Genomic DNA, 22,138 nt, shown 5'->3' on the forward strand with positions numbered 1-22,138 from the left:
CCTCAGATCGTGGAACACAGATACTCCCTGCCGTTCTTGTCCTAACCCCATGACACCACTACAGCACCTTCTGGAGTACCATTTGTCCATACTCCATAGAGAAGTTCTGGCTCTCTTGGCCAAGGCAGCACTAGAGAGAGTACTAGCATCACAGATTGGGATTGGTTGTTACTCTGATGGAGGGCTTCATGCCACCCTCAACCATCGGCCTCTGCATTTCTGCCCCAGAAAGGCCAAGTTCAAAATGCTCACCTTGTTTATGTCCTGTCTTCTCTAGATCTGGGAGACAGGATATTAGTGTTGGATTTGCAGGATGCATACTTCCACATCCCCAACCTGAAGTTCCACTGGCATTATTTGCAATTTTATGTAGGCCACAAGCATTCCCAGTTCACTGTGTCCCCGTTTGAGCTTACCAGTGGTCCTCAGGTGTTCACAAAGGTAACAGTGGTGGTTGCAGGTCATCTGTGCAGGTTGGGAATACTGGTCTTCCTATCCTGCGTTGAATGGCTACTCAAGGTGGGCTCACCCCAAGAAGTTGCAAGCCTCCTCCAGATGACAATTGACATGGTGATATTATTAGGTTTCGCCATCAACAAGCCACAGTCACACCTTACTCCTTCACAATGGCTTCTCTTCATAGGAGTCATCTTGGACACAGTGGTTTTCCGAGCCAACTCTGTGCCTAAATGAGTCCAGGACATTCATGCTGTCATTTCTATGTTTCAGTCTATTACCTGGGTCTCATTGAGAGTGACCCTGAGGCTTCTGGGCCTCCTGGGCTGCTATATCCTACTTGTGGATGACGTCAGGTAAAACATGCAGGTTCTGCAATGGGTGTCAGTGGGCTCAGCATCAAGGCAGCCTCTCAGACTCCATCCTGATGTTGAATTAGTCTAATAGAGACTTGCATTGGTGGCTACTCAACTGCAATTGGACCAACGGCAGACCCCTCTCCCTACCTCCCCAAAGCTAACTGTTGTGATGGGAGCTGGGTTGGGGAGGCCATCAGAAAGATGTGGTGATCAGAGGACTCTGGGGTCTGGCTGAGGCTGCCTTCCACAACAGCGTCCTGGAGTTGCAAGTGATTTGTTTGGCACAGAAGGCGTTCCTCCCAACCATCCAAGGAGAATGGACGCAGTTGCTCACAAACAACATGACTGCCATGTGCTACTGCAATAAGCAGGGAGAGGTGGGGTTGTGGGTTTTGTACCAAGAGGCTCTGAAAGTAACTAAACTCTCAGGGCATTTCCCTGATTGTTCAGCACCTGGCAAGATCTTTAAAAGCCAGCTGACACTGCCTAGGGGATCACAAATGGCAATTACACTTGGAAGTGGTAGAGGGCATCTGCAAACAATGGGGACAACCCTTGCTTGATCTATTAGCCACCACAGAGGATGTTCTGTTTCAAATCTTTGCGCTTTGGATCTACCAAGGCACTTCTTCCTTGGAGGCGCCTTTCACCACCGTTGGGGATCGGAACTCCTATATGCCATAGGCCTTCTGCCCCTCTTTCTCCTGCCCAGAGTACTCCAGAAGTTTGGAGACAAAGGCCCAAGATATATTAGTGACCCCAGACAGGATGAGGAGGGGCGGTTGTACGCAAACTTTCTGACCCTGAACATATTTCCTTCAATACAGGTGCCACGAAGGGAGAACCTCATGCCAAAGTAGACAGAAAACACATCCACCCAAGACTTCACAATCTACACCTTCATGCATGAAATCATGCATTGGGTGGCAACAGATGATATCTTTTGCTGTTCCCCCTAAAGTGGTTGGTGTCATCTTAGAGGCCAGACATTTATCAACAAAAGCAATTTATGCAGGATGCTGGGAGTAGGTTGTTGTCTAGTGTTCTTCCCAATGCATACAATCCTTGATTGTGTAGCTATTGTATGTTCTCCTCTTCTGTTTGTCATTTTCCCAGCTAGGCCATGCAGTGGCAACAGTCTAAGGCTACTGCTCTGCTCTTTTGGCTTTCTTACATTTATGTGACCACCCACCCCTGCTGTGGCAGCACCTAAAGGTTACTGCCCTGCCCTTTTGACTTTCTTACGTTTACGTGACCAGCCACGCCTCTTGTGGTGTGATGCATTTTTTTGAAGGGGCTCGGCCATATATTTCTTCCAACTCCATCTGTCATGCCACAGTGGGGCCTTAATTTGGTATTCACATACTTAATGTGCACTCCGTTCACGTACTGTTGGCCTCTTTGCTGTTTTACCATCAAGGCAGCATTCCTCATCGTCACAACAACGACTACGGGAGTGAGCGAACTCCAGTCACTGTCTGTGGTACTTCCATGTACATCCTTTTTCACAGAAATGTTAGTCCTCCAGACACAGCACCATTCCTGCTCAAGGAAGTCATGCCCTGTTGTAAAGGGCAATCCATCACGTTGCTGGCATTCTATGCTCCGCCTCATCCCTCCAAAGAAAAGGAACTGCTTCATCACTTTGACGCTAAAAGGGCACTTCATTTCTATGAGAACCATACCAGAGACTACTGGCGTGACAACCGAATTTATGATGGTTTCTCTGGGGCTAATAAATGCATGGTGTTGGAGAAGAGGACCATCTCAAGATGGATTGTGCTATGCATGAAGATATGCCATGGGCTAGCCAAGAAGCAACCTCCGGAAGACTTGCATACTCATTCCACTAGAGAGAAGACTGCTACCACAGCACTGGTGTGAGCTGTGCCAGTCATAGACATTTGCCAAACCGCTATGCAGGCAGCCCTTCACATGTTCCCAAAGCACTACTGCCTGGACAACCAGGTCTGGTAAAATAGGCACTTTGTCCGATCTGTCCTGCACGATTTCCTGGTCAGAACCATTCAACAGTCTCACCTCCGGAAGATTTATAATGCTTTGGTAACCATTCACATGGTGAGGAATCAGCAGTTAGAACTCTATCAGAAGAACCTTTGGTGTTGCCTTTTCTGGTACAGACTCTATTTAACCACAGATACCTCACTAACCCAAGCCCCTCCTCATTCTGTGGCATGGACTAACATAGTCATTCAACAAAATGCCAGCTCTGAAGGATCTGTACACTGCACTATCTGATTCCCATAGCTCTGCGTCCGACAGAACGCAAGAGATCAGAAAGAAATTGAAGACATTGTGTAGATGTGAGCCCCAACCTCACATCCAGGGCAGGATTGAGCTGATGCAGACCTGCACAATGGCACCTATCCATGCACAAGGGAATTGCAGTAAGGTTTCCAGATCCAGTGTGGTGCCTGGGGAAATTCAAAAGGTGAGGAATCCGCAGTTAATGTCTCTACTACAAAAGGCATTACTGAAGGTAAGTAACTTGTTATTCTTGCCTCTGTTCTTGCACCTGTAACTGAATGTTACTTTTTCCTGCTCTAGATCCTGTGACTTCCTGTCATCTTCCCATGACTCCTCAGGTTTTTACATAGCCCAGTGCCCTACTTTGCCCCCATTTTCTCTGTGTCCAGTGCTTTAAATGGGGCGGTACTGTCCGGTACTGAGTACCAGCACTTTTTTATTTTGAGAGTGAGAGTACCGGCACTTCTCAAGAATAACGCAATACTTTGAATTGCAGAGTACCCGCACTTCTTGGAAACAAGCAGGTACTCTGGTGCAGAGTACCTGCACTTCTATTTTTCCATTTCAAGCACTGACTGTGTCCATCCTTTCATCTGCCCCTCACTCTTCGAGACACAGCTGACATTACGAGCTATTCACCATCCCAAACCTTGAACCCGGATCACCAGAAAGTAACACAACTTGCACAATCACATAATCAAGCACGTTCGCTCATAAATGCACTGTGTAAACTGGGTAAACATGCCAACTGTGGCCGCAGTTGTGCCATAATCTCAAAGCTAGAAAAAAACAAAATAATGTGCAAGTGTCGTGTCTGCTTCTTTAAAACTGGCAATTATTCGACACAAAAGGTTAAAGTTTCGCAAAGACAAACACAGTGAGCACAGATGCAAGAACCTGCATAATATATTAAGCTGGTTTTCATTTGAGCCATATTTCAGGAACAATCTAACCTAATCTTTAAACAAACTGCTTCAGCAGTCAATGTAAAAAATATAAAACAACAACGGCAATCACAATATTTGTTACCTCGTACAAAGGTAACTCAAAAGCCTCTGCTTTTCGTGTAATCCTTCTAATTAAATTACTTTAATGCTATCTTTGAAATGTTCATTGTCCTAAAAACTTCTTTGTGACTGGAACTTCGGAAATAAAAATGTTTCAGTGACTTAGGACACGACGCACAAAGGGATTTAGTTTTTGTAAATACTCTGAATTGAAAAAGACTTTGAAATGAAAACAAACCCTTTTAGTTATGTACTAAACATATATCACAATTATGAAAACTTTTTCTGAAATCACTAAATGTGTGTAGAAAAATATACCTAGGGGGGTTTGGAAGCGGTGTGTGTTGGGCATCCCTTCAAAATACCCAATTGTATCTGTGTTTTTCGCCCGTAATACGTCACAAGACATTTAGGGGGTGATTCTAACTTCGGCGGGCGGCCTCCGCCGCCCGCCGAAGTTCCCCCACCAAAATACCGCTCCGCGGTCGAAAGACCGCTGAGGGTATTTTGGGATTTGCCCTGGGCTGGCGGGCGGCCGCCAAAAGGCCGCCCGCCAGCCCAGGGCAAATCAACCTTCCCACTAAGATGCCGGCTCAGAATTGAGCCGGCGGAGTGGGAAGGTGTGACGGGTGCAGTAGCACCCGTCGCGTATTTCAGTGTCTGCTAGGCAGACACTGAAATACTTTGTGGGGCCCTCTTACGGGGGCCCCTGCCGTGCCCATGCCATTGGCATGGGCACGGCAGGGGCCCCCAGGGGCCCCGCGGCACCCCCTACCGCCATCCTGTTCCTGGCGGGCGAACCGCCAGGAACAGGATGGCGGTAGGGGGTGTCAGAATCCCCCATGGCGGCGCAGCAAGCTGCGCCGCCATGGGGGATTCCCAGGGCAGCGGTAAACCGGCGGGAGACCGCCGGTTTACCCTTTCTGACCGCGGCCAAGCCGCCGCGGTCAGAATGCCCTGCGGGGCACCGACGGTCTGCCGGCGGTGCTCCCGCCGACCCTGGCCCCGGCGGTCTAAGACCGCCGGGGTTAGAATGAGGGCCTTAATAGTTGCAAACTCCTGAGTTGGGGTGGGAGCCCATTCACAAAAGGGAAGGGGTCCCCTTGGGACCTCACCCATTTTGTGAATGTAAAACAAATGTTTGCTTGGGAGAAGGCAGGGGTCTAGGGAACCCCTGCCAACTCTTAAACAATCTTTTATTTTAATCACAGCACCATTTCTTTTTAATGAAAATGGGCTGCATTTAAAACAAAATGTTTACTTTCTTTGAAGGGGATCATAAGCATGGAGTTCTGCCGACCATAGAGGACCACTATCTCTGTGAAGACTGCGAATCAGTGAGTCTCAATTTGAGACCTACCTCATGGCTATAAATAAGATGGGTGGGACAGAAACACACTGATTCTTTGGTTTGTGTACTGGTCTATTCACACATTGGATGGGTTTCCTAATAATTTTGTGTGTATATTGTGACTGCTTTTTGAAGTAAATTCTAGTGCACGTGGCCCTAAATTATTGCTCCTGCAGGTTCTTATTCAAGCTCCTCTGCTCACCCAAAATTTGTTAATATGTAAACAGCTGCTTTATCTCTCGGTGGCTACGTTTCCTTATTTGTCATAACTGGGAGCACACAAAAAGAGGCTAAATGCCAGCATCAATTAATAAATGAAAAGCCGGACATTAACCTATCCTAGTGTTGTACTTCTGGCTTAAACATACCCTGTCTCAATAAAATATCTACTTAGCATAGATGACCATGTGCTTAAAGCCTAGCAACTAATTATAACATTATATTATAGAAGCATGGCATATAATTTGTGCTCATAGCAACTGTACAACTGTCTATTTTAACAAATATAGGAAGCTCCCCCGTATTCTATATCAAAGTACTTACATTGCCAGATGGGAATCCGTATGGTGGTGGGTGCATAGTGGGCATCTGAAACAGAAAAAACAGAGTTGATTATCAATTAACACTGTACTGGTGAACAGGACACCATGGCATTCCTCACTGAGATAATGGAGCCTGGAGTTAAAATGCTGCTCTGTGAGTTATGTGTGAAGGAGGAAAAACACAATTCAGTTAGAAACCATGATTTTTTAAAACATCCCTAGCTTTAAAATGATCCATCTTTAGGACTGCTTCATGACTACTACTGGACTTTTAATACTCTCATCTTCCAGAATCGTGATAGCTTACTAGGGCTCCACTTCATTAGATAGAAGAGGCTGTATCGTGCACTGTACAGTCAGCCTGGGTATCGATGGCGGTGCAGGACAAGGTCCGCCGTTACAGTTGAAAATGAATGGATCATGCGCTTGAAGATAGATTCAAATCAGCTGTTTTCCTTGAGAACAATAGTCCATTATAGATAACGGCCTTGCTTATTACATTTCATTACCAATAATATGCTACTGATAGCCATCACAGATAGCGGAAAACAAGAAATAATCTGTATTGTGCACTAAATAAATTTGAGGACTCATTCACTTACTCATGCTCTTCGTAACTCACTGACAAGCAGATATATCGGTCCTTTTATTGCCTGATATTAGGTGGGATGTTTTGTACTGTGCCACTTGTGATGTTGTCTCAAGAGGCTTTCCTAGATTACCACTGACCATAGTCATGGTTTTTGCTGCCCACCATGGATATTGACGTTAGCTGATGCTGACAATCAGAAATTTTTTCCCAAAGTATTGCTGACCATCAGATATATGGTCCCCAATAATTTTTGGACAATTCTAAAATTCCAGACTATAGCAGTCCATCATATGCATTGTCCCCTTTTCATTCTTGCTAGCAGGTATAGTTGCCTTCGTTACTAATACCCATCACAAGGGTTGTTCCTGGTTATAGCTTCCCATCTTAAATATCACTCAATATTATTACTGCTATTTACATGTATATTTTTTCCGATTGTTTCTTTCTGTAAATTATGTTGTTCTACAATTTTGCTTCTGGATCATAGACCATATGTAATAAGGGTTTTAGGATTTGCAAATCCTCTTATTAGGTAAATCTGAGAGTTTGCAATTGCTAAAACCATTTAATTTTTTTTACTAAATTCATTTAATCATTCGTAAAAGGTTTTACCGTTAATTAAATGGATTTAGGAAACCACTGTGAATCAATATTTGAAAAGGTTTTGTGAAAGGCATCACTTCCAAATACTGACTCCTTATGGCATGTATTAATGTTTTCAAACCGAAATATGGACACAAAATATTAATATTTTACCACCACTTCAGATAAGGTGGTAACCCATTTGTAAACCAGAAAGGGTCCCAAAAGCACTCTTTTCCCTTTGTGAATGTTCATAAAAACACTTTTTTAAGAGCTGGCAGGGATGTTTTTTACATATCTCTCATTTTTCTTTTAAGATAATAAGCTGCATTTATTGATTTATTTAAAAGCAATCACCAACTTGGTGGTCTGCTGACCCTAGCAGGCCACCATCCCTGAGACTGTAGTCAATCACAGTGGGTTGCAATGTGTGACCTACATCATGAATATTAACGAGGTAGGTCAAATTGTGACCCACTACAATTCCAGATTTTGTGAACCAACCTATTAGTAACTAGGACTATTGGCAAAATACAAATGCATTCCGTAAATGTTGGTGTACTATGTGCAACCATTTTTACCAAATGCATCTTAGCCCATGAGGCCCCTTGTTCATTACCTTTTTTGATCTTCGTAGACAGTATTTTAAATTACCAACGACCATAATAGAGACTGTTGCTACTTACTTTTGGCTTTGACAAATATTATTCCTTGCTTTCTAGAAAATAAATTGTCATCAAATATTGTAGCTAAAACATATAATATACGTCTTTGCTGCTGGCTTTCACAAACATTTTCTTCTTTTTGGATGATGATAACAACTGTTGGTGCTTACTAAAAATGGGTGCTCGTCCCTGTGGATTGTTGCTCATCAGAAGTGTGTGACTAACTGGCTCTAATCATAGCTGGAAATGTCAAATATTGTCCATGTCCACTTATAAACATCATATATGTTTACTCTGATCAATGTCCATTACAGAGATAATGTTTTGAATATTATTGGCCATTGTGAAAACGTTATGTGATTACTGCTGCTCATCTCTAAGTAATGTCCTTAAACTGTATCAACATTCACTTAGATGCTGGCCATGTTTCTTTCTGTTCATCTGTCAGATGTTCTACCTGATGGATTACAGTAACAGGCGAGAGGACTTACTGAGTTACATACATTTTCACTAACTTTTAGGTCATAGGATGAATCTGGCACAGCCAACTTTTCCTTTCCATCTTGAATAAAAAAACATGAGATATATTGTGGTAGCTATTAACATCAGTCATTGTTATGGTCGTTGAGAACCAAGCCTGAGACATTATCCCTGCCCTTCACTGAGATGTTTTCAGTCATACATTTCAGCCAGAAAGATTGTCTGAAGGATCTTGTCTGATATTCACAGAGATAGTGGCACAAGACTGTTGAAGATGATCCTGTACAGAAAGTTTTGACAATGTCAACAAGGTGGTGGTACATAATGGGACCAAATGTATACTTGAAGTCTTTGTGTGTAACACCTTTAGAGAAGACTAGTCTGGGTGGAAACAGAATGCAGTGTGAAAATAACTTATGCTGAGGACTGAGTGTAAGACACTGGTATAAACTGGTCTTCCTGTTGGCAGATGTATGTACCCTCTCCAAGCAGGAACCACAATCCTAGTCAGGGTAAATTAGATCACACCATAAATTAACCTGTGCTCAGACTCTGGTAGCTTGGCACAGAGCAGGCAGGCTTAACCGAGGAGTAAAATATTTGTGCAAAACCTAAGACAATAAAACAGTAAAGACATCACACAAAAATAATCTACACCAGGTTTGAAAAATAGAGATTAGTTTAATGAACAAACCAAGACCAAAAAGACAAAAATCCAATTAGTAGAAGTTGAGATATTCATTTTTAAAGAATATCTGCAAATATAGGCCCTCACTACAACCCTGGCGGTCGGTGTTAAAGCTGCGGTAATAACGCCAACAGGCTGGCGGTAAAAAAAATGGGATTTGGAGCCTTGCGGTTACCGCCATCCAACACCGCCACTTTAACACACCGCCCGCTAGGGCCTTGACTCCTTTGGATGCAGGCAGATCCGATCTGCGCAGTCAGAGATACGTCGTTGTGAAGCCATGCAGTTGGCAATGCAATGTCTATGTCCTTGCCAGCAATGGCGATGCATCAGCATCGAGGGAAGATGTGTTGGTCCCGCAACAATCGTGATGCATGGATTTTCCAGTTGCAGTACTTCATACCCACTTCCCAGGACCGAATTGGTACCACTTGTGTACTGGTTTAGTGGAGTCGGAAGTCTAGTTCTAATACCCATTGGTGCCTTTGAAGTGGGGGGAGACTTCAAAGGGAGGCCTTTGAAGTGCACATAACTCCTGGACTTCCTGCCTTTTCTCCAGGCACACTACAGGGGGTTATGCAGCCCTTTGCTGGGCTCAGGACACAGTACATTCAGGTGTAAGTGCCAGCTCGTCCCTCCCATCCTGCTCAGGATGGGCCATCAGGATGGTGATGGGCCATCAGTCACACCCAAGCTCCCTTTGTTTGTGGCTGTCTAGATGGAACGCACAAGAGCCCAGATGTCACCCACCCGGAAGTGTATTTAGAGACCGTATTCAGATGGCACTGGATGATTAAAAGTAAGAAACTGTTAACTTTCTAAAAGTAGCATTTTCAGAATTCAAATTTAAACAAAATTGGGGGTCCCATACCTTCCAATTGGAAATTACACTTATAACATGTAGTAAGTCACTCTCAGTGTTTTCCAATAGTATCCCATTGAAGAGATAGGCCTTGCAGTAGTGAAAAACAAATTTAAGAGTTTATCATTACCAGGACATGGAAAACTTAAAAGTACATGTTCTACTTTTTAAATACACTGTACCCTGCCCTTGGGCTGTCCAGGGCCTTTCTTAGGGGTAACTTATATGTATTCAAAAGAAGGTGTGGGCCTGGCAAGAGGGTTAACTTGCCAGGTCGACATAGAAGTTTACAGCGGCACACAGGCTCTGCAATGGTCATATTTAAAGTGCTACTGAAGTGGGTGGCTCAATCAGTACTGTAGGCCAACCAGTAGCATTTAATTACAGGTCCTGGGCACATGTAGTGCACATTACCAGAGACTTATAAATAAGTTAATTATGCCAATTGTGCATGAGCCAATGTTACCATGTTTTAAGTAGAGAGCACATGCACTTTAGCACTGGGTAGCAGCAATAAAGGGCCCAATGTCCTTAAGCCAACAAAATAAATTCAGCAAAATTTAAAGTAGGAAGGCAAAAGGTTTACAGATGATCCTGTGGAAAGGGCAATGCCCAAAATACACCTTTACAAGGCACATCTCAAGGTGAGAAGCACTGGGAGAGGAAAATATTTATTATGGTATTTTGTGAGGTCTAACTTACCAAGCGTTAAACTGATGTTAACATGCTTTATTGTGCAGCAAATTCATTTATATAGCGCTTACTACCCTTGACGAGGCATTGAAGTACTTTATTCCAACCAGCATACTGCTCTGCCAAACCCCCAGTTAGTTGTTAATACAATGGTTATTGGTTATTACTTATTATTATTGTGATTCAGTCTGTTCTGTCAAAGACACCATGCCTTTATTCCAGTTTCTATATGACATTTATGATATCATTTATGACATCATTGATAATATCACTGCAATATTTGAAGTAAAATTATTGATGAGAAAACTGTGCATGGTCGGGGCACGAGTTAAAGTTATCTTAGGGCACAATTTATAGTTACTTGAAATAACTCTAAGTATAACTGCTGAATTGCTATGGTTTTGTACATTTCAAATGTGAGCCTAACTATAAAGTCCGTATAACCTTTGCTTTTTTAAGTGAATTTCTATGGTTTTTTTTAATTCTGTTTCCTAACTATAACATCCCTGTAACCTTTGTTTTGTTCAGTGAATATGCATTTATAAATACACATATATAAACATATACACACACACAGTCAGGACCTAGTTTCTATTGAAAAAGCATTTTTGTTTTGCTAATAACTTTGGTGCCGTTTGAAGAATCTTCACAATTTTTTTTTTTAAAAGGTGCTCCCTTTAGCTGCTGTCTGGAAAGTTTTGGTTTGATCCGTCACGCGAGGGCCGAGAAAAAGGGGGGATCCCAAAGCGCTTTTTCCCCATTCATTTTTCCACAGGGATTTTGAACAGCGAGAGCGCCCGAACCACTGTACGGAATTACACCAAATTTGGCAGAAAGGTAACTCTTGGTCCAGAAAGAACCCATTCTGTTATTTGGTGTAAATCTGTTCAGTTGTTTTTGAGAAATTAAAGAAAATCCAAATTTGTATATATAGGGACGCGAAGGCTCCACAAACCCTTGTGATCTTGTGCTGAGATCTGATTGGCTGCCAATGCTTCAAACAATGAAGTGTTGGCAGCCATTTTGGGACTCAGCTTCAGCCGAGTCTCATGGAAAAATGTCAAAAAAAGAAAAGGGGCCAGGGTACAGACTCCCTGACTCCTTTCCTCTGGTGGTGGGGTCCCAGAGGGACCTCCCCAGGGCTAAAAAGCATTTAATTTTTTTTTACTGCAAATTCATGATGGGGTTGGAAATCCACAGTAAAATTTTTAAAAAAGACAAGCATAGGCTCCCACACTTTTAATGAAGTCTCCGACCACACATCCCCGACTGAAACTTCACATCAAGCCTGTCATTGCAGTGCTTGGTTCTGTTGTGACAGATGCCAAGAGCGCGCTCCCAGAAACTGACCTGTGCTAGCTCAAAGTTTGAGAAATGAAAGAGAAGTCCTGTGTGCTGGGTTCTGTGCAAACTTCATATATATATATATATATATATATATATATATATATATATATATATATATATATGGAAAATGTTACTTACCCAGTAGACATCTGTGCTGTAGATTCACATGCTTTGCATAAGTCTGCCATCTAGTGTTGGGCTCGGAGTGTTACAATTTTTTTTCTTCAAAGAAGGTTTTCGAGTCACGAGATCGAGTGACTCCCACTATTGGTGATACTGCGCATGGGCATCGAGTCCTTTGTTAGATTGTTTACCCACAGGAGGGTGAAGTAAATTGTGAACATGTAGATATAGAGTAAAGAAATGAGTTGTCCATACAATAATATATATACATATTTACAATATATATTACTACAACGGCCATAGGCTTCCGGGGAGGAGGGAGGCTGCATGTGAATGTACAGCACTACATGCACAAACAGATGACTAATGGGTAAGTAACATTTTCGGTTCGATGGCATGTGTAGCTGTAGATACATATGCTTTGCATAGACGGTAAAGCGGCCCTCTCCCAAAATTAGCAGTGGCTAGTCTGTAGGAGTTGGAGTAGTTTGAAATAATGGTTTAAGCACTGCCTGTCCAACATTTGCTTGTTTGCGAGATAATACATCCACACATTAATGTTTAGTAAATGCGTGTGGTGTAGACCATGTGGCTGCTTTACATATGTCTGCCATTGGGATATTCCTTAAGAATGCCATATTCCCTAGTGGAATGTGCTTTAGGAGTTATTGATAACTGTCTTTTAGCTTTAAGATAGCAAGTTTGAATACACTTCACTATCCATCTGGCTAATCCATTTTTTGAAATAGGATTACCTTTGAGAGGTTCTGAAAATGCCACAAAGAGTTGTTTGGATTTTATGACATTTTTTGTTCTTTTCTATTTAGTACATGTGATCTCTTTTAACATCAAGGGTGTGAAGAGCTCTTCAGCAACTGAATCTGGCTGTGGAAATAAGACTGGCAATTTCACACCGTCTGCCACCACACCCTACGCACACGCCTCAACAACTCAGGGATCCGTGACAGAGCCCTGGACTAGATCACCTCCTTCCTCACCGGGAGAACTCAGAGAGTCTGCCTCCCTCCGTTCTGCTCTGAAGCCACCAAAATCATCTGCGGCGTACCCCAGGGATTGTCTCTCAGCCCGACCATCTTTAACGTCCAAATGGCTCCGCTCGCAAACATTGCCCGATCTCACAACCTCAACATCGACTCATACGTCGATGACATCCATCTGATCCTCTCCCTCACCAAGGACCCCGCCACCGCCAAAACCAACCTCCATGAAGGAATGAAGGCCATCGCCGATTGGATGAAAAACAGCTGCCTGAAACTGAATTCTGACAAAACTGAGGTCCTCATCCTTGGCCCCGCCCCCTCTGCATTGGATGACTCCTGGTGGTCTGCCACACTGGGAACCGCACCGACACCCACTGACCAAGCACGCAACCTGGGATTCATCCTGGACTCATCGCTATCAATGACCCAGCAAGTCAACGCCGTCTCTTCCTCCTGCTCCAACACCCTCCGAATGCCTTGCAAGATCTACAAATGGATCCCCACTGAAACCAGAAGGACGGTCACCCAAGTCCCCGTAAGAAGCAAACTGGACTACGGCAACACCCTCTACGCCGGCACAGCCAAGCTCCAGAAAAGACTGCAACGCATACAGAATACCTCTGCATGCCTCATCCTGAACATCCCCCACCACAGCCACATCACAGCCAACCTGAGAGATCTGCACTGGCTTCCCGTCAACAAGAGAATCATGTTCAAACTTCTCACCCACGCTCACAAGGCACTACACAACACCAGACCAGAATACCTCAACAGACGGCTCTCCTTCTACACTCCAACAGCTTCGCTCCGCTCACCTTGCCCTCGCCACCATCCCACACATCCACAGAACGACCGCAGGTAGCAGATCGTTCTCCTACCTCGCCGCCAAGACGTGGAACACTCTTCCCACCCACCTGTGACAGACACAGGACCTACTTACCTTCAGGACACACCTCAAGACTTGGCTGTTCAAGCAGCAGCAGCCCCCCCAAGCGCCTTGAGACCCTCACGGGTGAGTATTGCGCTTTACAAATGCTTTGATTGACTGACTGATTGATTCCACTGACTGATTGATATTCCTTTGGTAGGAATTTTAGATGTGTTCTAAGAACTATTTTGTGTTTATGAATTTGAAAGAAAGCTTCTTCTAAAATGAATGCTAGAATTTCGCTAACTCTTCTTAAAGAAGTGATTGCTACTAAGACAGCAACTTTCCATGATAACAACTGTAGAGTGCAAGAATGCATGGGATTCAAATGGTGGCCCCCTAAGTCTTGTGAGTACAGTATTAAGATTCCACACAAGGGCTGGAGGAGCTCTAGGTGGAATACCCCTTCCATAAAAGCTCTTATAACAGGAATCCTGAAAAGGGAAGTATGTTGTCTATTTTGGAGGTAAGCAGCTATAACTGTTAAATGAATCCTAATAGACGAAAATGCACGGTTTGCTTTTTGTAAGTGTAGTGAATAGCAAACAATATCCTGTACTGAAGCTTTAAGTAGATCAATATTTTTGGGCTGAGAACAGCAGGCAAAACGCTTTCATTTAGCTGCATAACATTGTATAGTTGTGGATTTGTGTGCTTCCTTTAGAATATCCATACATTCAGATGGAAGTTGTACGTAGCCAAAATCTATGACTTTAGGAGCCAAATCCCCGGGTTGAGTATGCTGGGATTTGGATGTCTGATTTGACCCCTCCTATGAGTCAACTGATCTGGTCTATTTGGTAGTTTGTGATGTGGTACTACAGACAGGTCTAGTAGTATTGTGTACCAATGTTGACGTGCCCATGTGGGTATCTATGAGTATTATGGTGAGAGAGGTGTGTTTTATCTTTTTTTATCAGAAATGGAATTAGTGGGAGAGGTTGAAAAGCATAAGCAAATATCCGTGACCAATTCATCCATAGGGCATTGCCTTTGGATTGAGGGTATGGGTACCTGGCTGCAAAGCTTTGGTATTTTGCATTTTCTTTTGTGGCGGAACGGTCTATGTCTGTGGTTCCCCATATTTGGAATTATTGTTTAATCACCTGCTTAAGAGGTCCGCTATTTGATTGTGTATCCCTGGGATATACTCTGCCACCAACTGAATGCGATAGTGAATCGCCCATTTCCAAATTGGCTGTGCTAGAAGGGACAATTGAGATGAGTGTGTGTTCCCCTGCTTTTGCAGATAATACATTGTGGTCATATTGTCTGTCCTTATTAACAATATTTTGTGTGTGATTTGTGTTAGAAAAGCTTTGAGTGCTAGGAATACTGCTAGTAATTCCAAGTAGTTTATGTGATAAGTATGATGGATTGAGCCCCATCCCCTCTGCATAGTGAGATTGTTGAGATGAGCTCCCCAACCTATCATTGATGCACATGTTGTAATTGTGATCTGAGGCACAGGGTCCTGAAAGGCACCCCCGCCTAATAAAATTCGAATTCAGCTCTCTTGAGTGACGGAGACTTGTCTTTTTACGCTCGGGGAGAAGATTCCTCAGTCCCTGAGTGTTTTGGATGTTCGTTTTTTGATATATATATACACTAACTGCAATGGCTACAGGTGTCCGGGGGGGTGCATGTAAACATGTGAATGTACAGCACTACATGACATGAACAGATACATACAGGGTAAGTGGCATAATCCATTCAATGTCATGTGTGGTTGTAGATAAAAATCCTCTCCATTGACTGTAAAGCAGTCCCTCCTACAAAGCTGTGGCTAGACTGTGGGAGTTGCAGTAGTCTGAAAAAGGGTACGTATAACTGCCGGGCCTACACTGGCTTGCTAGCGTGCTAAAATATCCACACAGTAGTGTTTAGTGAAGTTGTGTGGTGTACACCATGAAGATGCCTTACAAAGGTCAGCCATAGTAGCTCCCTTTTTATGGGTGGAGTGTGCTCTGGGAGAAACTGGTAAAGGTCTTTTGGCATTAATGTAGCAGGTTTGAATACATTTAACTATCCATCTGGTTATGACTGATTTGGATATTGGGTTGCCTTTATGAGGTAGAGGAAAAGCTACAAAAAGTTGTTTACTTTAGACTTTAATTCTATGAATTACATGCCCTTTTGATGTCTAGGGTGTGAAGAGCTCTTTCCGCATCAGAATCTGGTTGCTGGAAAAAATGTGATGCTCAATAGACTGAGGTGAAGCTAGGAAACCACCTTAGGCAGAAATGTAGGATTAGTTTGTAGAATTTCTTTGTCTCTGTGAATTTGGAAGAAAAAAGATCTCAATAACACATCTGAGTGAAGTGATGGCTAAGAAAGTCACCTTCCATGAGAGAAATTGAAGTGAGCATGAGTGCAGTGCCTCAAATGGGGACCCTAGAGTCTAGTGAGTGCAATGTCAAGGTTCCACGAGTGGCCTGGAGACACCCAAGGAGGAACGGCTCGCTTGAGTCCTTCCTGAAAGACTTAATGACTGGAATTCTGAATAGAGAGATATGTTGTCTATTTTGGAGATATGCAGCTATTGCTGCAAGATGTAAGTTTATGGAAGTGTAAGGGAGATTTGCTTTCTGCAAATGAAGCAAATAGCAAACAATTTCCTGTACCGTGGCTTTCATAGGATCAATTTGTTTGGGTTGCCAGTAACAAACAAAATGTTTCCATTTTGCTGCATCACAGGCTCTAGTAGTTGGTCTGCTTGCTTCTTTCAGAATGTCCATACATTATGTAGGCAGACCAAGATAGCCAAATTCTGTGACCTCAGGAGCCATATTGAAAGTTTGAGTGACTTGGGGTTTGGATGCCTCATTTGCCTTTGGTTCTGGGACAGAAGGACCTGCCTGTAGGGGAGCTTCTTGTGTGAGACTACTAAAATATCCAGAAGTGTGGAGTATCAAGGCTGGCGTGCACAGGTGGGAGCCACGAGGATCATTGTGAGAGATGTTTGCCTGAGCTTCCAAACCAGAAATGGAATGAGAGGGAGTGGTAGAAAAGCATAGGCAAGTATCCCTGGCCAACTCATCTATTGTGCGTTGCCCTTGGATAGTGGGTGTGGATACCTGGAGGTGAAAATTGGGCATTTTGCATTTTGCATTTCCTGCTGTGGCAAAAAGGTCTATCTGAGGGGACCCCCACTTTCGGAAGTACGATTGGGGACTTGTGGATGGAGTTCCCATTTGTGAACTTGTTGCTGCACCCTGCTGAGCAGGTCTGCAAAGTTGTGTCCATTCCAGGGAGATATTCCACAAACAGGTGAATGTAGTGGTGAAGAGCTTGCTTCCTTAAAGTCTGAGACAGGTATGATAGTTGTGAAGACCTTGTCCCCTCCCCTCTTGTAACTAATACATTGCTGTTATATTGCCCGTCCGGAATAGGACAACCTTGTGAGAGAGAAAAGGAAGGAAAGCTTTCAGTGCTAGGAATACCACCTGAAGTTCCAAGTAGTTGATGTGTAGGGACTGATGATTGGCATCCTAAAGACCTTGAACTTTCAAGTCTTGAAAGTGAGCACCGGAACTCACCTGTGACGCATCTGTGGTTAGTGTGAAAAGAGAAACAGGGTCTAGAAAAGGCCACCCCTTCAATAGGTTGTGGGTGTTCCACTATTGCAGAGAACGGTGAGTATGGTGGTCAAACAACACTAAATCTCCCAGGTGGCCCTGTGACTGAGACCATTGGCAAGATAGATACTGCTGTAGGGGACGCATCTGTAGCCTCACATGGGGAACTATGGCAATGCGAGAAGCCATCATCCATAACAGACGTATGATATTCCTTGCTGTGTAAGATTGGTTTTCTTGGAACTGAGGCAGAAGTGTCTACAACTTCTGAATGCAAGGGGAATTGGGGGATACTAACCCTAACTGTGCATTCAATATTGCTCCCAATTAAGGTTGAACTTCTGGAGGTTGGAGATGAGATTTGAGGATGTTGAGAGTGAGCTCTAGTTTGTGAAGGAGATCCACTGTCATCTGGGTATGTTGTTGACATTGGTGAAGCATACCAGCATTGATGAGCAAGTCATCCAGGGGAAGAAACACGTAGACATTTTGTCTTCACAGATGTGCTGCGACCACAGCTAAGCATTTTGTGAATACCTGATGAGTGGTAGTCACCCCGAACAGAATGACTTTGAATTGATAATGTTTTCCTGCAGTGACAAATCTTGAGTATTTCCATTGTGCAGGGTGGATTGGTATGTGAAAGCAGGCGTCCTTTAGCTATAGAGATTTCATAAAGTTGCCTTGTTGTAGAAGTGGAATGACATTCTGAAGAGTGACCATGTGGAAGTGTTCTCATAGGATGCATTTTATTAGAGGCTGGAGATACAGGATTGGGCTGAGAGCCCCGTCCTTTTTGAGAATCAGGAAGTATACTCCTAAAACTTGATGTTGCAGGGTAACTGGCTCTATGGCCCCTTTGAGGAGAAGAGCTTGGACCTCTTGTTTGAGAATTGATAGGTGTTTTTGCGATAATCTGCGGGTGTGAGTGGGGATGTTGGGGGTTGTGGTAAAGAGCTCCAGACAATAGCCATGTTGGATAATGTCAAGGACCCATTTGGTCCGTGCTGATGGTGTCTCATACTGAATAAAAGTGTTGGAGTCTTCCCGTGAAAGGTATTGGATGGTGGGGGAAGGTGTAAGTAGTCACTGCTATGCAGTGGAAGTGAATCTGCATGTGGCGTTACTCTTCCCTCTACTTCTATTGTTATTCCCCTTGCATGAACCTCTGAAGTAGCCTCTGTTGTAAGAGGATTGAGGCTGCTTGTGTTGAGGTGTGAAAGCTTCTATGGAGGATATTTTATAAATTACTCTGTACCCTGAGAGTGGATAGGAACCTCTGCATGTGGGGGTTTGTAGGGAGTCCATGGCGCTGGCAGTGTTGGTGTCCTTCTTCATTTTGTAAAGTGTGGTATCCACTTGTGGTCCAAACAGGTGCTCCTTATCAAGGGGCATGTTTAGGACTGCCTGTTGGACCTCTGGGTTGAAACCATAACACTGAAGCCAAGCATGCCTTCTTAAGAAGATACTGGTGGTGATACCCCTGGCTGTTGTGTCTGATGCATTTAGGGCGCAAAGTATGGAATAATTAGTAATAATCTGGCCCTCAGAGACAACTTGCTGTCCCTGTTTACAGTGTTCTTTGGGGATGTACCGCAGCAATTCCTCCATCTGATCCCAATACGCCTGATCATATCAGGCCAAAATGGCCTGAGAATTGGCAATGTACCAGTGATCTGCGGCTTGTGCTGCTACCCTCTTTCATGCTGCGTCAATACGTTTGCTCTCCTTTTCTGGGGGAGGAGAGTACCTATTTGCTTGACTGTTAGCCTGTTTATGGGCAGTGGTGGGAACTATAGAGTCAGGCGGTCGGTCAAAGCCTGAACCGACGAAAACATAGAGAGTGAAGGAGTAGAAATGTACGATCAAGGAAAATAAAGTTGGAACCAAAGTAAAGGAGAAAGAAACAGACCGAACAGAGTCAAAGGTATAGAGCAAAGGCACACACGCCTGAACCCAGCAATGGAGAGAAAACAATCTAAGAAAGGAGTTGATGCCTATGCGCAATATACCGAGAGGAGGAATCACTTGATCGTGTGACTCAAAAGACTTCTTTGAAGAAAAACAACTTGCACCACTCCGGACCCAACATTAGACGGCAGGAGTAGGCAGAGCATGTGTATCTTTAGCCACACATGCCATTGAACGTGTAAATATATCTACACACACTCACACACACACACACACATTTACCTTAAGTATACTTATTTTGAATGTAGTTACCTTGTGTGGTAAAGGCATTCGTGGTAAAGGTATATGAGTGTTAAAGGCATGTATGGTAAATGATGTGTGGTAAAGGCATTGTGTGGTAAAGACTGCATGGTAAAGGCTATGTTCCATCTGGAAGATCTATGAAATTAGGTGCAATGCTGATGTATGCTTGGACAGTGTTATGTAGTGCATTGGAACTATGTATGAAGAGTTTCAGTTATACTCATTTGTGTATGGGGAGCCAGTGGATCTCCTTCTCCTGGTGTGATGAGATTGCAGTGTGGGAGGTTGAGGGTGATTCTGGGTGCAAAGTTCTGTATGGTCTTTAGCATTCATGTGAGTTTTTTGCTGATCCAGCATAGAGTGTGGTCCCTCAGGCCAGCTTGCTTGTGACAAGGGCATGTGTGACAGTTTTACTGGTGCTGACTGGAAGCCATTGGAAAATGTTTCTCAGCATTTTCATGGTGTGGAAGTATGATGCCATGATGAAACTGACTTGGGCGGTAATGTTGAGTTTACTGTCAACGACAATCCTGAGGTTCTTAGCATGGATGGTGGGGGTGGGTGTTGGTCCGAGCTCTATTGGCCATCAGGTGGAGTCCCACGCTGAAGTGCTCTTTCTGAAGATCACGGTCTGGGTCTTGTCATTGTTAAACTTCAGACAGCTGGTCTTCACATGGTGGGCAATTTCAGTCATGCAGGCATTGAACTTGATCTGTTTCTAGACACCTTGTCTCTGAAGGAGAGAATGAGTTGCCTGTCGTCTGCATAGAAGAGGATATTGATGTTGTGAAAGTGGATGATGTAGAGAGGGTTCATGTATGCGTTGAAGAAGATTGGGCTCAGGGAGGATCATTGCGGAATTCAGCAAATGAGATTGTGGGCATCGGAGGTGTATGGTGCCAGGGTGACTGACTGTGTCCTTACAGTCAGGAGATAGCAGATTCATCAGAGTGCGGGTCCTAGGATTCTGACGTTGTGTTGGTGTTGGATGATGATGGTATTGGAAAACATGTCAAATGCTGCAGATAAGTCCAAGAGGATGAGGGCTGTTGTATTTCTTTCATCCAGAGTCATGTGAATGTAACTTGTGGCGGCAATGAGGGCGGTTTCCATGTGGTTGGGTCTGAAACCAGACTGAGTGGTGTTGAGGAGTTGGTGGTCATTAAGGTATTTGGTGAGGCAGTCTTTTGCCGGAATTGGTAGCACGGATATTGGTCTGTAATTGGCAAGTGCTGAAGGATCCGTGGATGGTTTCTAAAGCAGTGAAAGGACATTTATGGATTTACAAGTATATGGGAAAGTCACAGATGAGGTGGAGGCATTCACATTGACTGTTGCACATTCTGGATTTACCTCATTTAATGTTCCTAGATTCATCATTACCAATTCTCATAACCTACATATAATTGGTATAGATGTGTTCTCTTGTTGTATGCCATCTGTTGGTGACAAACCCATGTGCAAAGGAGGTTTAGGGAGTGTTCACCAGCATATGTATGTAACCTCTTATTGACCACTTGGTACTTATGTGATCCCCTAAAAACTCTGTCTAAAGTGAACCAATTTATTATTACAAATGTTGAAAACCAGAAATTGATCAAAAATCGTCATGCTATCCTAAGCAAGTTAATACTTTACCTGAATCGTCCTTCACTTGGGATTGGCTCCCATCAATCTGAAGTAATAGTCATAGGCACATGCCTACTGGCACTTATCCGAAGTAAATTTCATGACTTTGAGTTGAAAAGTAAGGATAAGGACAAGGTATCGTTGGATTAGAAATTAAGTAAATCATTAAAAACAATGAAAATTCACAGAAAAACACATAGTTGTACTTAGCAACATACATAACATGTCATATCTAGCACCACCTGCCATGCCCAAAACACCAGTTTGCCAAAGGTACAGAAACAAACAAAACAGAGATCCATAGAACAACTTGGTTCTACAGCAGGTGGAATGAGTTATGGTGTTTGTTGTGTGTTGCTAACCATTACTGGCGAATTTCAGTAGTTCGATGAGTTTAAGCCAGAATCATAACTCACTTTCTACATATATAGTAGAATAGTCACAGTAGTTGCCACAGAAATGAGGATCAGCAACAGACCATCTTGTTGATACACAGCTTGGCTCTGTCTGGTAATGGTGTATGTTGCTTGTTGTTCCTCTATTGGTGGTGGAGAACCATATACATGAATCCATGTAATGTTTGTGGTGCACCGGAATCTGAGACAGAATGACACACCATCAGGTACATTGAGCACATTAGGTGAGAGCACCATTTCAGTTCAGCCCATCTGGGTACTATCTAGAGGCTCCTGGGTAGCATTGAAGCACACATGGCTGACTGCATATGGGTCAGAAATGAACACTACAGAGAGAAACAGTGGTGCTCACACATG

At 43.6% G+C, this 22,138-nt stretch overlaps 1 protein-coding gene across 2 annotated transcripts in view; it reads right to left on the reverse strand.

Moving 5' to 3' along the window:
* The window catches only part of LOC138259816 (galectin-4-like), a 300,965-nt gene that overhangs the window by 102,302 nt on the left and 176,525 nt on the right, over positions 1-22,138 (reverse strand). For both annotated transcript variants that reach the window (XM_069207710.1, XM_069207709.1), the window contains one exon: positions 5,985-6,029. In XM_069207710.1, the coding sequence (XP_069063811.1) occupies positions 5,985-6,029 (45 nt within the window). The remainder of the gene's footprint in view (positions 1-5,984; positions 6,030-22,138) is intronic.

The sequence above is a fragment of the Pleurodeles waltl genome, chromosome 9 (genome assembly GCF_031143425.1).
Source record: "Pleurodeles waltl isolate 20211129_DDA chromosome 9, aPleWal1.hap1.20221129, whole genome shotgun sequence".
In the NCBI taxonomy this organism is placed as follows: Eukaryota; Metazoa; Chordata; class Amphibia; order Caudata; family Salamandridae; genus Pleurodeles; species Pleurodeles waltl.